This window comes from Parasteatoda tepidariorum, chromosome 1 (assembly GCF_043381705.1).
Source record: "Parasteatoda tepidariorum isolate YZ-2023 chromosome 1, CAS_Ptep_4.0, whole genome shotgun sequence".
Classification (NCBI taxonomy): Eukaryota; Metazoa; Arthropoda; class Arachnida; order Araneae; family Theridiidae; genus Parasteatoda; species Parasteatoda tepidariorum.
The window spans coordinates 18,695,224-18,710,011 of NC_092204.1; the positions used below are offsets into that span (position 1 = coordinate 18,695,224).

Sequence of the window (14,788 nt, forward strand, 5' to 3'; positions counted from 1 at the left end):
TCTAATATAAAGTCTACCAAAAACTACACACCTCCTTTGTAATGTGAAAGGAAGTGGTAGGGTATTTAACCTTTAACTGAATGGTAACGTTCTAGCTTAAAAATACACAGCATAGCATAAGTGGAGTAAAGAGCATGTGCATACATATTCAAACTTGTAGTGAAACTATCTGAGAGATCTAAGGCTACATCTTATATATACGTTTAAGGTTAATGCCCCACCACTTTTTATTTTATTTTTTATAATGGCATCCTTGTACGTTTTCTGTTGTGGATAGAATTTTTTGGTCAGCTTTATTTATACTAATATAGATACTGTATTAATAGGTTTTTTACAACCTACAAAATGCATGAGTATCAATTTAATTTTGTAATAATGTTTGTATTTGGCAATTTTTAAAACAAATCAAAACTGAAGCTTTTTTTTGTAAAATTATCACAGAATAGAACTTTTTTATAAAGTTCTTTCTAATATTTATTTAAACATTTGTTCGATTCGTAATTACTTATATTTTTAATAGCTAATAGTTAAGCTTTAAAGAGAAGAGGTCGGAGAGGTATTTGATATCAATAAAGAAAAGGAATGCTTTTTTTCTTGCAATGTCAGTTTGTACAAAAGAAAGAAATGTTCAAATTTCTTATTTTTAATAAAATCTGTAAAAAAATATTAATTCTCAAATTTATTTTAAACATAATCCGGAGACAAACTTTTCTCAAAAAACATTTTATAAATCCAGTTTAATAATTAAAATTTAATCTTCCTTCTATTTGACAACTCCATTTCTGGTGCATTTCTTAATTTCACTATAATATTTTATACATAATACATACTAATCTTTATAGTATATCAGGTGTTTTCATTCAGTCAAAGGGGTGAATTCTTTAATAAAATCAAAAAGTAAATTGATTGTATTTAACAACTTGACAAATTTATTAAACCAGGTAAGAGTAAATTTTTTTTTCTTCTTTTAAATAAATTATACTACAAAACATGAAAGGGCTTTGTTCTATATAGCATTAAAAAATCATCAGTAAAATTTCTCAATAATTATTTCTATTTTAAGCAAGGGAGGATTTAAAATAAATCACTGCTTTTAATAACATTTCTAAAAAAACAATCATCTTTAAATTTATGTATTAATTTATAAGGTTTATCAGTTAATAAACACAATTAGATTTTTTTTACTAAGAAATGAAGAATGCAAAGGCATTCAAAATTGTAAATAAATAAAGTAAATAATTTAAAAAAAAAATTTATTCCCACTTCTAGTTCGTTTTAAAAAAATAAAATTTCATAATTTTCAATACCTAAAAAATATTAATTTGGTTTTTATCAAAATCAACTTATATATGATTGAACCCAATAAAAATGAAAGTCAAAACACAGAATTATAATTAATGAAATTATTATTAATAAAAAATGAGTATGACGATTTTTGCTGGTTGCATAAACTTAGATCTTTCTTCGAGTGAGCAACATTTTTAGATTGGCAACAAAGCACACAAATAATAAATTTAATTGTAAAAATTTTCAGTTGATTTATTTGAATGCTATTTACATCGAACTATTTACAAAAGGAAACTTCATTTATTAGATCATTTTTTTCTCTTTTGTGCTGATGGTCTGTCAAATACTTGTTTCATACCACCTGCTTGATTATGATGAAACTTAATGTTTTGGGCAGTCTCAGCCATCCAAGGGGAATCGAAGATAGTCGTGTCTTGATCCACCAAATGAGTGTACTTAGTACGTCCTGACCGGCCAAAGTTCTTAACCTATATCATTACATTAAAACAATTAAATTACTATAGAATGAAGAAAAAGTTAGCAATTATAAATTTATTTTTATGTTTGTATTGTTCATAATCTCAAGATAACAATCAGGAAGATCAGAGTAAAAAAAACTCAGATTCATCTTGAATTATGAATTAACATTGCATACGTTATTTATTTATTAATTTTTTTTACTTAAATTTGTCAAAACATCGTCATTTTAAGATAAAATTAAAAACATATTTTCTTAACAGGGATCGGACATAAAGATTTTTTAATAGCTTAAATTAATGTATGCCTAACCCCTTTAGTAATAAAAATCTGAAGATAAGACTAGAAAATCACATAGATGTATTTTGAGCTACTATTTTCTAATATGATTTACATAACTAGAATTTATCAAATTTTTGCTGCTTAATTTTAGATAGATAATTGTCATTCTTAAGTCATAATTTTTTTGCAGGAACTGAAATAATATTGCATTAAGTTCTTTCTGTAAAAATAATTTTGCGATGATTTTTTTTATCTTTTAAACCATTTAAAGGGGTTTCTTAATGTTCTTTCTGTAGATAAAGAATTGATAAGAGGCCATGTAAATAAAACTGAAAATTTAGTACATATTATCTTCTCACAAGACACTCCATCATAATTTATTTGAATGTAAAAGAAAAACATAAGCTCAATAATGTAATGTTGAATTTCAACATAGCAATTAATTTTATTATATTAAATGCTTGAGCTTAATAGTTTTAACCCTGAAAAAAAAAACTTTTTTTTCACATTAAGGGCAAAACGGAGTTCATAACAACCTTACTTGATTTTGTTAGAATGTTACGTCTACGGATATTTTTTTTATTTTTTATATATTATGATAAAAATGTAATAAATCAATATTTGACTCAAAATCTCATAAAATTTACAATTTTTTATTAGTATTTCCTCAAAAGTTTTTATTTTAAATAATAAAACTCTGAGTTGATAACATTTTTTATTAGTGTGTGAAATATCATTATGAAAGTAAATAAATCACACAAAAAAACAACATACTTTTATATTTAAAAGCTGTAATGATATTTCTCATAATAATAATAATAAAAAAAATATAGTTGTTTGCGCACATTAAATAGATCAACTATGAATTTTTTTAAAAAAAAGAAATATGTTACGAATAGAAAATTGAAATACAGCCCATAATCGAGCCCACTTTGCTGTGCAAAACTCACTTTCCGTTATTAAAATAAGTATAATCTGTTACTAAAATAAGTATAACACATTCAACATATGTTCAAAATAAACATACCTGCATCACTTTGGGTAAGATAGTTTTATCAAAATGATCTTCAAGAGTAGGAGCAGAGAAATCTCTCTTGTAGACATCATCTTCATTTTCCTAAACACATAAAAGTTTTCAGTATTACACTATGAATGATAAAAAATAAGGCCTAAAATAGCCTAACTCTATGAGTCTCCATTCAAGACCCCAGACCTATTCACCAGAGTCATTATTTAGAGGGAAATGGCATCATCTCTTTACTTAGCTTAAGAAATTAGAAAGGAGTGGGGAAAAAACTGCTCAATTTCAAGGTTTTGGGATGAATAAGCTTTTTCCAAGATATTTTGTTCATTTTGCCTGCCCTTGTAAGCAATTCTGAGTACCGCTAAACCCATTGTTAAGTAGTTTCTTCATCACGCCTACATACTTACGCTATAGTAATGCATTGTCAGCTTTAAAAAATTTTGTATCTTAATTTATAATTAAAATATTCACTTTCATTATGCATATATGGGTAATAGTGTCACAAAGAGAAAAACCCTAAAAATTTTAAGTCCAAAAAATCGATATCAAGTAATTAATTTATATAGCATACATGCTTCGTATTTAACATAATTTTTGTTGAAATAAGATTTATACTTAAATTACCTATAATTCGATGTGCCCTGCTCTTTTCAGAAGAATATCACACTTTTATAGTAACTAATTTAGGAAAAATCTTAGTTCTTATAAGAATCACGATGTTGGATTTTTAAAATAGCTTGAATATGAATTGTATTGCAATATTTGACTTTTAAATCAAGTGAAAACGAATCGCAATGCATAGCTTATAAATCACGTAAAAATATGAAAATCGATGTTTCATATTACAAATGTGTGAATACAAATCGCAATATTGGACTTTGAAAACGAGAGAATATGAATTGCGATTTTAGATCACAATAAATACAAATCGCAACATGAAACTTTGAAAATAGTTAAGTACGAAAATCGATGTTTGATATTCAAAGTGCAGGAATAAGAATCACAATATTAGTGGATTCCGGTGCAGTTTCAAATATTCAATATCCCTCAAACCGAAAGGTTAAAATTGGTAGGAGAATCGCGTGGATGTAAGCGTCTCGTTAGCAGGAATTGGCAAAAGTTTCAAAATTTGATTTTAGCTGAGGAATTACAGGAAAATTTTATTTGATTAGCTGAGTCCGTGAACCAATGGACTTGAGAAACGTGAAATTCAGAAATATTCCCCAAAAAACCATATGCCCTGGTCCTAATTTTAGACCCAGAAGGATAATACGAGAAACTTCCACGGAATACAATCACCCCTGTATATATCAGTCGTATTTTTGCAAGATTAACATAGTGAATTTTAAGATATAATCAAAATAAGTTGTAAAAAATTTGTAGACTGAATTCCACTTAACAAAGATATATCCTTAGACAAAGGTAAATGAATTTATATAAAAAAAACTAAATGATAAATAATTTGAATTGAGATAAAGTGGGAAATTTAATATTAAAAAAATAATAATGGTGAAAAACTGCACATTTTTTCGAAAATTTTCACCCACATAAATATTTTAAAGTTGCATACAATAAATTGAAAGAATGAAAAATACATAAATTTTAATAAAATAAGAAACATAAAAATAAAATAAGGAAGAATATATGTTCAAAAAGTTATCAGCAAGAACTTTTCTATGATAATCAATTTCAAATAACACCCAAAAATACCCTAAACATTTTGCAGGGATCATACTCTAAAAGAAGATATTTTTTTGCTGGCTTTTCCAGGTAAGATATACATGAAAGTAATTAACAAAATTTATATTTAATTTAATAATTGCAACTCTAAGAAAGTATTAATAAATTATTTTTATTTAAAAAAAAATTAGGTTATTTAAATAATGTCAACCCTGATAAATAAATTGTCAGAATAATAAATTAACGATAATAATTTTGCAGAACTCTAAACGTGACTGAATGGAAAATAAGACTAAGGTAATTTACTGGGCAATATTTAAAAAATAATAATAATTTTTATAAGTGGGAATATATTTCAAAAAAAATAAATAAGTAAATAAAAATATATAAATACTCTTTGTATGATTAAAGTTATCTAATCAACAGAAAAAATATTTTTGAAAGCTTGAGTGCAATAAACAACTATACTATAAAACAATACAGTACAAACTATAAAACAAAGCAAGCAATGCAAATTGTAAAACAATATATAAAATACAATATATTTCATACTTTATAATAAAGAAAAGGATAAAATACCGGTAAAACTTATTAATCAAATTAAACAAAAACAATTAAAATTACTAAATGGAAACGGTAGTTAAAAGAAGCTGTAACATATCAACTGAATTTTAAAAAAATCTTTATCTTAAAACTGATGAATAAGAAGAGCTAATTTGTTGAATATGAAATTTATTGGGAAAAAACGAGGGGGGGGGGACGCAGAACGTGGAATCAGTAATTTGTAAAAAGAGAAAGCTGCAACCTCCTTCAAAAAATAGTCGTCTGCTTTTAGTAATAAATAAGTGAATGTGTTAACTATTAATTAACTATCATCTGATTTTAACTATTAATTAACTATCATCTGTTTACTAAACAGAAAAAATATTATAAATAATATAGTAAATATTATAAATATAATATGATTTCTAATGAAAGCAGATGTGATTTCACATAAGGCGAAACTGGCAAATAATATGGCACCTCTGAGGAATTGGATTTCATTCAATTAAAAAAATTTCTTTCTTTAATAGGTACCAAAGAAAAAAGAAAGAAAGAGCAGATGATAAAAAAACGTTTTAATGTATTTTCTGAAGCTATAAAACAACGATTTGCCATAATAACCCTAGTAACAATTTTACATTGGCCCCAGTTGGGCTCAAAATTGGCAAATATGGGTCTCATAAGAACATGCACCAAGGGACCTATATTGAGATGTCTAGATTTTTCAATATTGGAACAAGATTCATTTCTATCTAGGACCAATATTGAAAAATCTAGACATCTCAATGTTAACCCAACATTATAAGTCTATAAAGGTCCTACATAGAAAATAATATTGGTCCATTATTGAAAGTCTTTCTAGGACCAACATTACAAAATATAGCCACCCTAATATTTGCTTGAGGCACACATGTTCAGATCGCACCCATGTGGGGCAAGGCTAAAGGACCTCACAGTGTCTGATCTAGACTGACTAGCAGCAGCACAAGGGGGTCAATGTTGCTATCACAAATTGCAAATCAATTGTTCACTGTTTTCTATTTAAAGTATGTGAGTTCCTACTGAGGTGGTCGTTTCTGTCAAGATACACGTGTTCAGATCACGTAAGAAAAACACCTGTGTAGAGTGTTTGTTGAAACAAGCCTGCCTGCGAGCAGCCTTTATGGGGCTAAGTTACCGACAATGTCAACCTTCATCTATTAGGAGGTAACTCAAGATAGAATCAGTTAACATATCTTATATACTAGGGAACTGGAATTTAAAAATTTTAGTGGTAGTTAAGCTACAGGCTCTATATCATAAGCCTACAAGGGTTCTATATAGAAATTAATATTGGTCCTATGTTCAAAACCATTCAAGGACCAATATTAAAAAATTTAGACACCCCAATAGAAGCCCTATATAAACCTACAAAGGTCTTAACAATAAATATTTGGTTAGAATATAAAGCCATTCTAAGACCATTGTCTAGAAATGTATAAGACCATTATAGACTTGCAATTAAGGACCAGTTTTGAATTTACATCTATTGAACTTGGAAAGACTTTATTTTTAATAATATCCATTTCTATAATTAGTTCTTCAACATGTGATTTACAATACAAACAAACCAACCTATAACAGATTTTTCTTTTTTTGTTCATTTTACAATAGTGGAAGTACAATATAAACATTCACCTTTTGAAAAGAAATATTTTTTCTTTGTTTGTCTATTAAACTTCTGATAGCTCATACAAAATTTTGGTAAAAGTGTACAGGATTGAAAGAAATTTTTTGTTTAGGATTATTTATTATAAAATAAGTAAACAATGCATAAATGCTTTGTCTTAAAACTCTCAGCTGATCCAACTATCTTGAAAATTAATTAATAGAACAATTAAACACACATATTTTAAAAATGAAAAATTACTTTTACTCATTATATGGCTTTTGGGGGTAATACTGTGCGATTTCGCTTAGAAAATTAAACGATGTAAGGAGCCTTATTCTTAATATTACAGGATGTTAAAAAAAAACATTGAGGAAAGCACTTATTATTTACTTTTTAGGTTTTATTTAACAACTATAAAATATCAGATTAATTGGCTAATTTTAAATAAGATTTACATTGGATGAATAACGTCTTTAAAATATTGGAATCATACAATTCTATATATGACATATTGGTTGAGTAACGGCTATAAAATATCGGGTGAATCGAACATTTCTATATTGGTTCAATGTTGGCCCTTTAAAACCTTGTTGAGCCAAGATTGGTGAATATTGGCCTAATGAGTTCCCAAGCTATTTTGCAACAAGGGAAATCAAAGATAACAAAAATTGAGAAATGAAAGTGGATTAAAAAAAAACCCAACACATCAATACTTTCAAGTTCTTAACTCAGATATCCAATTGAAAACACACCAAAAACGCTCATTCCTGGTTTTCAGGTAAAATTATGTTTTTCCCTGACTTTTTTTCGAATCTCATTTTCCCAGTGTGTATAAACCCTGTTTTAAAATTAAATGATTTTTTTTTATTAGGTGCAAAACTTCATTTTATTAGAATTTACATTTGTTACAGTTCAATTATTAAAATAGTTCATTCAGTCAAGAAACTTGAAATAAATCACTTGACACATTTATTAATAAAAACTACACGTAAAAATAAAATCTCCGAAACTTACCAAAAAGAAGGCACCACGATGGTAATATTTTTGAAGAAATTTGTATTTTCCTTTTGCTGCTTTGTTGGTAACCAGACGTGGATTGGAACGTTGCTCAGCCCGTCTTTCTTCTTCAGTCATATTGTGAACTCTTTCTATTTCTAATCTGTCTTTATCATAGCTAATCAAAACCATAATACAAAGTTAGTCAGAAAAAAACTTAAAGTTACAAGCAACATTCTGAATTTTAAAAACTGGAAAAATACATAAAAAAAATACTTACTAAGAAATGTAGATATTTAAACTACAGATTTAAATTATTTCAACCATAATAATTATCTGAGATACAAGTGCATTGTAAAAATATATATATATATCGATATCAAACTTTCAAATAATTATGATAGCCATATTAACCTTTTGCTTACGGTTGGTATAACAAGAGGACCAGAATAGCGGGCTTCATCATACTAAGCGCAGGTAAGCAAAAGGTTAAAAATGACAGGTAACTTAGAAGCTGAAAAGCTCACATTTAGTAAAGAAAGCATATGCTTAACTCTAAAGTATTGACCGTGAATAAGGATTTATTTTTTAAAATTTTCATATAGAATTAATTAAAATAGTAAATAAAATTATATATATAGAAAAAGGGCTCTTACGCTTCCTTGATATCTTTATGGCGTTTTATACGTTTTAATTCACGCAATTTCCAAGCTTCATATGCCGCCTCATCATTTTCATCATCGGTGATGACAAGATCTGATGCACATTTAACATCCTGTTGCTCCATCAATTCTTTTTTAGTTTCTTCTTCAACCATCTGATAAAGAAAAATCTTAATTCAGTTAAGAAAATCCATTTTCAAAAACTTTCTTAATATATATTTTCAAATATGTGAGTAATGCCATATGTTGTTCAGAGTTTTGCTTCAGGATTTTAGATATTGTAATTAAGACATATGTTGTTTGATGCTTCTAAAATAGCAACAATAAGCTCATAAAATAGCTAAAATAATAATTTAAACTACACAATACAATTATAAGCAAAGTAATTTATTGTACAATAATTTTTGTATTGTAATTAAATGCATGATAAATGAATATAATAATTGAAGAATAAGCCCACTAAAAATTTAACAGATTATTTATTTTTAAATCATCTTAAATTAAAAATTAATAAAACAAAAAAATTCTGAATTTTAAGTTAAAGTTAATGGTTAAACTAAAATTATTTGTTAAAGTTATGAACTCATCAGTCACCATGTATAATATATGTTATTTAAAATTTTTGCCAATTGAAGTTAAACCAATTAACATAAGTCTAAAATTTTAAAATATTTCCTACGTCATGTGAATAAGGGAAAATAAAGAAATTTTAGTTCTAATCAGAATTTATTAAAAATATTTCACAAATACTTTATTATTATCAATAAATTTAGCTTAATGAATAACCAGTTCATAGATTAAAATTTTACTGCAAATACTATACGAATAAAACAAAAATTAAGCAAAAAAAAAAGAAGAAGAAAAACAGCTTAATTTAAATCAAAGTTTCAACTTGAGATGTTATGTTATTCAAAATTTTCAGTAACTGAAATGCAAACTGATTGGCATAAAAACCTTAGTTTTAAATTATAAAAAGTCACTCATTTCATATGAAGAATTAAAAAAAATAATTATATTCCTGATCTGATTTGATTGAAAAACATTCCATATATAATCTATTCTATTAGCAAAGTAACCTTAGAAAATTATCAGGATAGTGATTAAATTTTTATGATAGCAGGGCTGCCATTGGCGACTAAATCGACTATTTTAAAGCAATAGCAACTATTTTAGTAGAAATATGAGTAAAAGCAACTAACTTGCAATGAGTTGCATCAAATCGGCGATTTTTTTAAAGCCAATTAGCGACTAAAATGAAGAATAGCTTCGTGAGTTTCCCTCTTCTCCCACTTTTTTTTTGCCGCGCATTCGTTTTATCCAAACTTTATTCTTCCTCACTATTTGATGTCAAAAGCAAGACAGACACGTTTAACCAATCAGACTAATGGAATTTAAATTCACACTATGTAAATGCTCCTTCTGCTTCAGAAAGCTAATATAATATGTCTGAGGATTACGTCTACCCCCCGCTTTTAATCTGAACGAAGCAGCAAAATTAAAAAAATTGTCTTTAATTACACAAAATGTGTAGTTTTTAGAGCGATTTAGAATAGAAAAAAAGGTACATGGTGATATTCGTTTTGTCCAATTGTGATAGTAATTTTTTTGATGAGCTTTAAATTTGGAAATGCGTCAGTTATGAAAAATAAACACTTGATAGATGAATTAAATTGCAATATTTTTTTTTAATGTCTAAACTAAGCAGCTGCAAATTAGAACCGAGAAAGGAAATTAGAGTTTCAAATTCACCTGTTCAGTAGCAGATAAAAATAAAACTCCCTGTATAGTGTGAAAGAATAAGAGTCCAGCAGTTAATTACAATTTCGGATCAGTTTGTTTTGATGTTCGGTTCGATTGAAGTTCGCAGGGACCGCAGACCTCCTATTTTCCCTACTTTTTCTATTATTTTGGCACTCTTCCTATTTTTTATAAATCCTCTCATTTCTGCTATTCCTTCTTTAAAAAGCATAGTGACAGCCAAGAAAATGGAATAATGACTCAAGGTCAAGTAACTGTACCTGTTTTTCAATTCATTCATTTTGAATGGGGGTATGAGGAGCAGAATGTGGTAGAACGTGAATTCTTTTCAGTATATCAGCTTCTGTGTCTGCATGCCAATTCTTGTTTAAATGGAGCAGAGTAGAAAAAAAAATCGCACAGCTTAATATTAATACACGCAGAAGGGATTAACAGTATTGAAAAAAAGGCTCAAGTTTTAATGGAGAAACATCAAGAGATGCAGTTGTCAGTAGACTCTTTACTTAAAGAAGGAAATGAGTGTTTAAAAGATGCCATTAAAAAAAATGATAGTGTTCAAATAAGAATTGCTCAAGGATTATTGGAAGCTGCTGAAAAATTACGAGTAACAGAAAGAGAACATGAAATTGAATTGGTTCAAATTAATAAACTTGTTCATAAAAGGAAAACAAATTTAATTAATTTCTGTACTAAAAGCCCCAAGAAAATGTTAAAAAAATAATAAATTTTGCATTTTATACAACCTTGTGTGTTTTTTTCCCACTTCATTTTCAATCACAAAATTCTTATTTTTAATTCATTTGTACCTATATAATAATTTTCCTTTTATATTATTTATTGTTTAAAATTATTTAAGTACTTTTAAAATGTAGATTTTGTTTATTATATGCTAAATTTTTATTTTATAGTAAGGTTAAAAAAAATTTATGTATGAAAGTAACTAAATTTTTTAATAATGCCTAAAATTTTTAGTCCCCAGCTTTTTTTTCTCAATGTTTTGTTTTAATTACAACTATTGATTTTTGTATCATATCTAAAGCATAAAGAATAAAACTAAAAATAGATATTTTTTAAAAATGTTTAAAAATTTTGTAAGTTTTCTACAACAGTTCCTTCAGCATTCCTCTATCTATATATTGTTGGCAAATCCACAAATAAATGTATATTTTTTATTAAATATGAGTATCTAACTGCATATTATTTGAATTTTATACTATTACAGCACAAATAATTAAAATAATGTTAGAGGAAGGTATGATGTTGGCAACTATTTTATATATCTTGGTGTTAAGAATATTCGTATCCAGCAGCGCCCCCTATGTAACCGGGATTAATGAAAATGATTATGTCTTGAGTGTATGTGTTTGTGTTGCGTCCTTATAAATGTTTCTAAAAGTAACAATTCGTTTGTCAATTCGAAAGTAATTAGTTTCGTAATAGAAAATTGATGCATCGGCCGGGAAGCCCATGGTTTGTTCGAATAAAAAATTCATTTGCAAGAAATAAAGAATGACGGCATGTGGGGTATGTTGTTTTGATTTGATACTTATCCATTTCGTATTGTGTTGAAAGTAGTTAAAAGTCATTGCATTGAAATAGTTTCGATTTGGACATTTAATTGTTTCATATTGTGTCGAATTAGGGTTTATGAGTAGGAAATTGTTGAAATGGTAAAATTGTGTTGTTTATGTTTGATATATATACTTTCGTTTTGAATAAGTACTAGTTTGAATAAGTAGTGTTTGCATTTACTGAACCACATATGCTTTAAAAATTGTTTGATTTGTTTGTGCTTATTAATATCTGAATAGGAATATAACTTTAGTAATTGCTGAAAAGAAAGAGTTAGATAAGTTAAAAAAGCAACCTCACATAGAGGACNTTAAAAATTGTTTGATTTGGTAGTGCTTATTAATATCTGAATAGGAATATAACTTTAGTAATGGCTGAAAAGAAAGAGTTAGATAAGTTAAAAAAGCAACGCACCTCACGTAGAGGACAGGTTACTAAACTAATTACAAAAATTAAAACTTGTTTAGATGAGCAGGGAATTGAAATCGATGAGTTCGAAAGTCTGTTGATCCAATTGCAAACCAAAGACGATCAAATCAAATCTTTAGATGTTAAAATAGAAAATCTTTTAAATAATGATGATATTGAATCAGAAATAGAAAAAATTGATGAATATAACGAAGAAATAGTTTTTACTACTGTTAAATTAAAAAACAAAATAAAATCGTTGCTATCGGATAGCGTAATTGAAAATAAATGTAATAATGTGCAAGAAAACCCAGTGAATCGTAGCGGAAATATAAGCGCAAAATTGCCTAAATTAAAAATTCAAACTTATTATGGCGATCCATCAGAGTATTTGAATTTCTGGAATCAATATGAAAATTCAATTGACAAAAATCCTTCTCTCTCAGATGTAGAAAAATTTTCATATTTATTTAGTTGTCTTGGTGGTGAGGCACTTTCTTGCATTAAAGGTTTTGCGATAACAGAAAACAACTATAAACCAGCTCTTAAATTAATTCAAGATACATTCGGTCAAAAAGATGTTTTAATTAACGCCCATATGTCTAAACTGTTGAATATGACCCCTTTAAAAATTTCGTCTAATTTACAGGAATTAAAGAANCAATCGACCACTTACTTATGTAAGCAATGAGTTAAATGAACCACTACCTCTCACACCATCCCAATTTTTATTTCCTGGACAGGAAATTCTTAGCTATCCAATTCATTTTACAGAAATTTTGAGCAATGAACCCTCGAATAAAGAAAATTTAACTAGACGTAAAATTTACCAAACTAGACTTGTACGTCAAATTTGGTTAAAATGGAAAGCTAATTATTTAATGCAATTAAGAAATGCACACAAATTTGTTAATCCCTTACCAGAAAAGGATCTGAAGGTAGGGGACGTAGTATTGCTCGAAGGAATAACGAAATCTAAATTTTTGTGGCCCCTTGGCATTATTGAAAAAGTAATTATTGGCCGAGATGGTCATATTAGATCATGCATTATCAAAACATCTAAAGGTCAGTATAAACGACCAATTCAGTTAATTTACCCCCTTGAAATAAATTAATACTAAAAGGTTTCATGTATCATTGCCTATATTATCCTTGTGTCATTATAATGTTTTTTCTTTCTTTATATTTTGTATTTGCATATGATTTAATATAATTTAATTTGTATTTGCATTTAATAGTTTGTAGTAATGTACTCTTAACAGAGTACAGGTGGGGTGTGTTAAGAATATTCGTATCCAGAAGCGCTCCAGCAGCGCCCCCTATGTAACCGGGATTAATGAAAATGATTATGTCTTGAGTGTATGTGTTTGTGTTGCGTCCCAATAAATGTTTCTAAAAGTAACAATTTGTTTGTCAATTCGAAAGTAATTAGTTTCGTAACACTTGGAGACTATTTTTCATATAAGATGTAACTAAAGCAACTATTTTTCTTGTTTTCATCCAGTGGCAGACCTGTGATAGTAACAGTATTAGTAATACATTATGGAATAAATGGAAAGGAATAAAAACAAGCTAAATTTAAATTTGACCTTGAGTGTTTGCCTTCTTCTGTCTTCAGCTTGACGCTTTGCCAATTGCTCTTGTTCCTTCTCTTTTTGAGCTTGTTGTTCTTTATCCTGAACTGTAATTCGATCACCTCTACATAAACAGAATTTAACAAAACATTTATGTCTTTATATTTTTACTGCAAAAATAAAAATACTTACAAATTATAATTAAACAATACATTAAAATAATGTATAAATATTTCTTATTAGTTCCCTTCATGATAACGAATCAAGGAAATACTTACTTTCGAACAAACACAGGTTTTAACCGTTGTTCAACTTCTTCCTCAGAATCAGAGTATTCTTCGTAATCAGATTCATCAGTGTGATCAACATCAGATTTTCGTTCATCATCTTCTAAATCTAACAATTCCTGGTAAGAAGAATAATTATATAAAAAAAATTATAATATCAAGAGGAAAATAAAACAGCAGATTTTATAACTAATATAAAAAAAAAATAATAATTGATATAAATCAAATTAGGAAAAATTATTAGCTTCATTCAGAAAATTGATCTTCATTCAGTTTCAAAAACAAGTATAAAGTATTTAATAATTTTTTTTTTTTAATGTTAAGTTTTTACTATATTCAACTAATTAGCATTTGAAAATGCTTTAAAAAAATTTCAGATTAAGCTTTTGTGAGCAAAGATTTATCTTATACTCATTTCAAAACTGAGACATTTCATACTCATTTCAAAACTGAAACAATTCAAAATTTTTTTCTAAATTAAATTGAGAATCTACTCAATTTAATTTAGAAAAAAAAAGTCAAGGGGATTAAATTTCCAAATTGATTTCCTTTGAAATGGAATTAAATTTCGATGAACAATCTGATAC

At 27.4% G+C, this 14,788-nt stretch overlaps 1 protein-coding gene across 4 annotated transcripts in view; it reads right to left on the bottom strand.

Moving 5' to 3' along the window:
* Positions 1-1,521: 1,521 nt before the first annotated feature.
* LOC107438152 (Microfibril-associated protein 1) overlaps positions 1,522-14,788 on the bottom strand; it is a 40,326-nt gene continuing 27,059 nt past the window's right edge. For all 4 annotated transcript variants that reach the window (XM_071177418.1, XM_043047297.2, XM_043047296.2 and 1 more), the window contains exons 7-12: positions 14,193-14,320; positions 13,930-14,038; positions 8,597-8,757; positions 7,959-8,118; positions 3,074-3,163; positions 1,522-1,775 (exon numbers count right to left, since the gene is read on the bottom strand). In XM_071177418.1, coding sequence (XP_071033519.1) covers positions 1,596-1,775; positions 3,074-3,163; positions 7,959-8,118; positions 8,597-8,757; positions 13,930-14,038; positions 14,193-14,320 — 828 coding nt within the window. In that variant the 3' untranslated portion in view covers positions 1,522-1,595. The remainder of the gene's footprint in view (positions 1,776-3,073; positions 3,164-7,958; positions 8,119-8,596; positions 8,758-13,929; positions 14,039-14,192; positions 14,321-14,788) is intronic.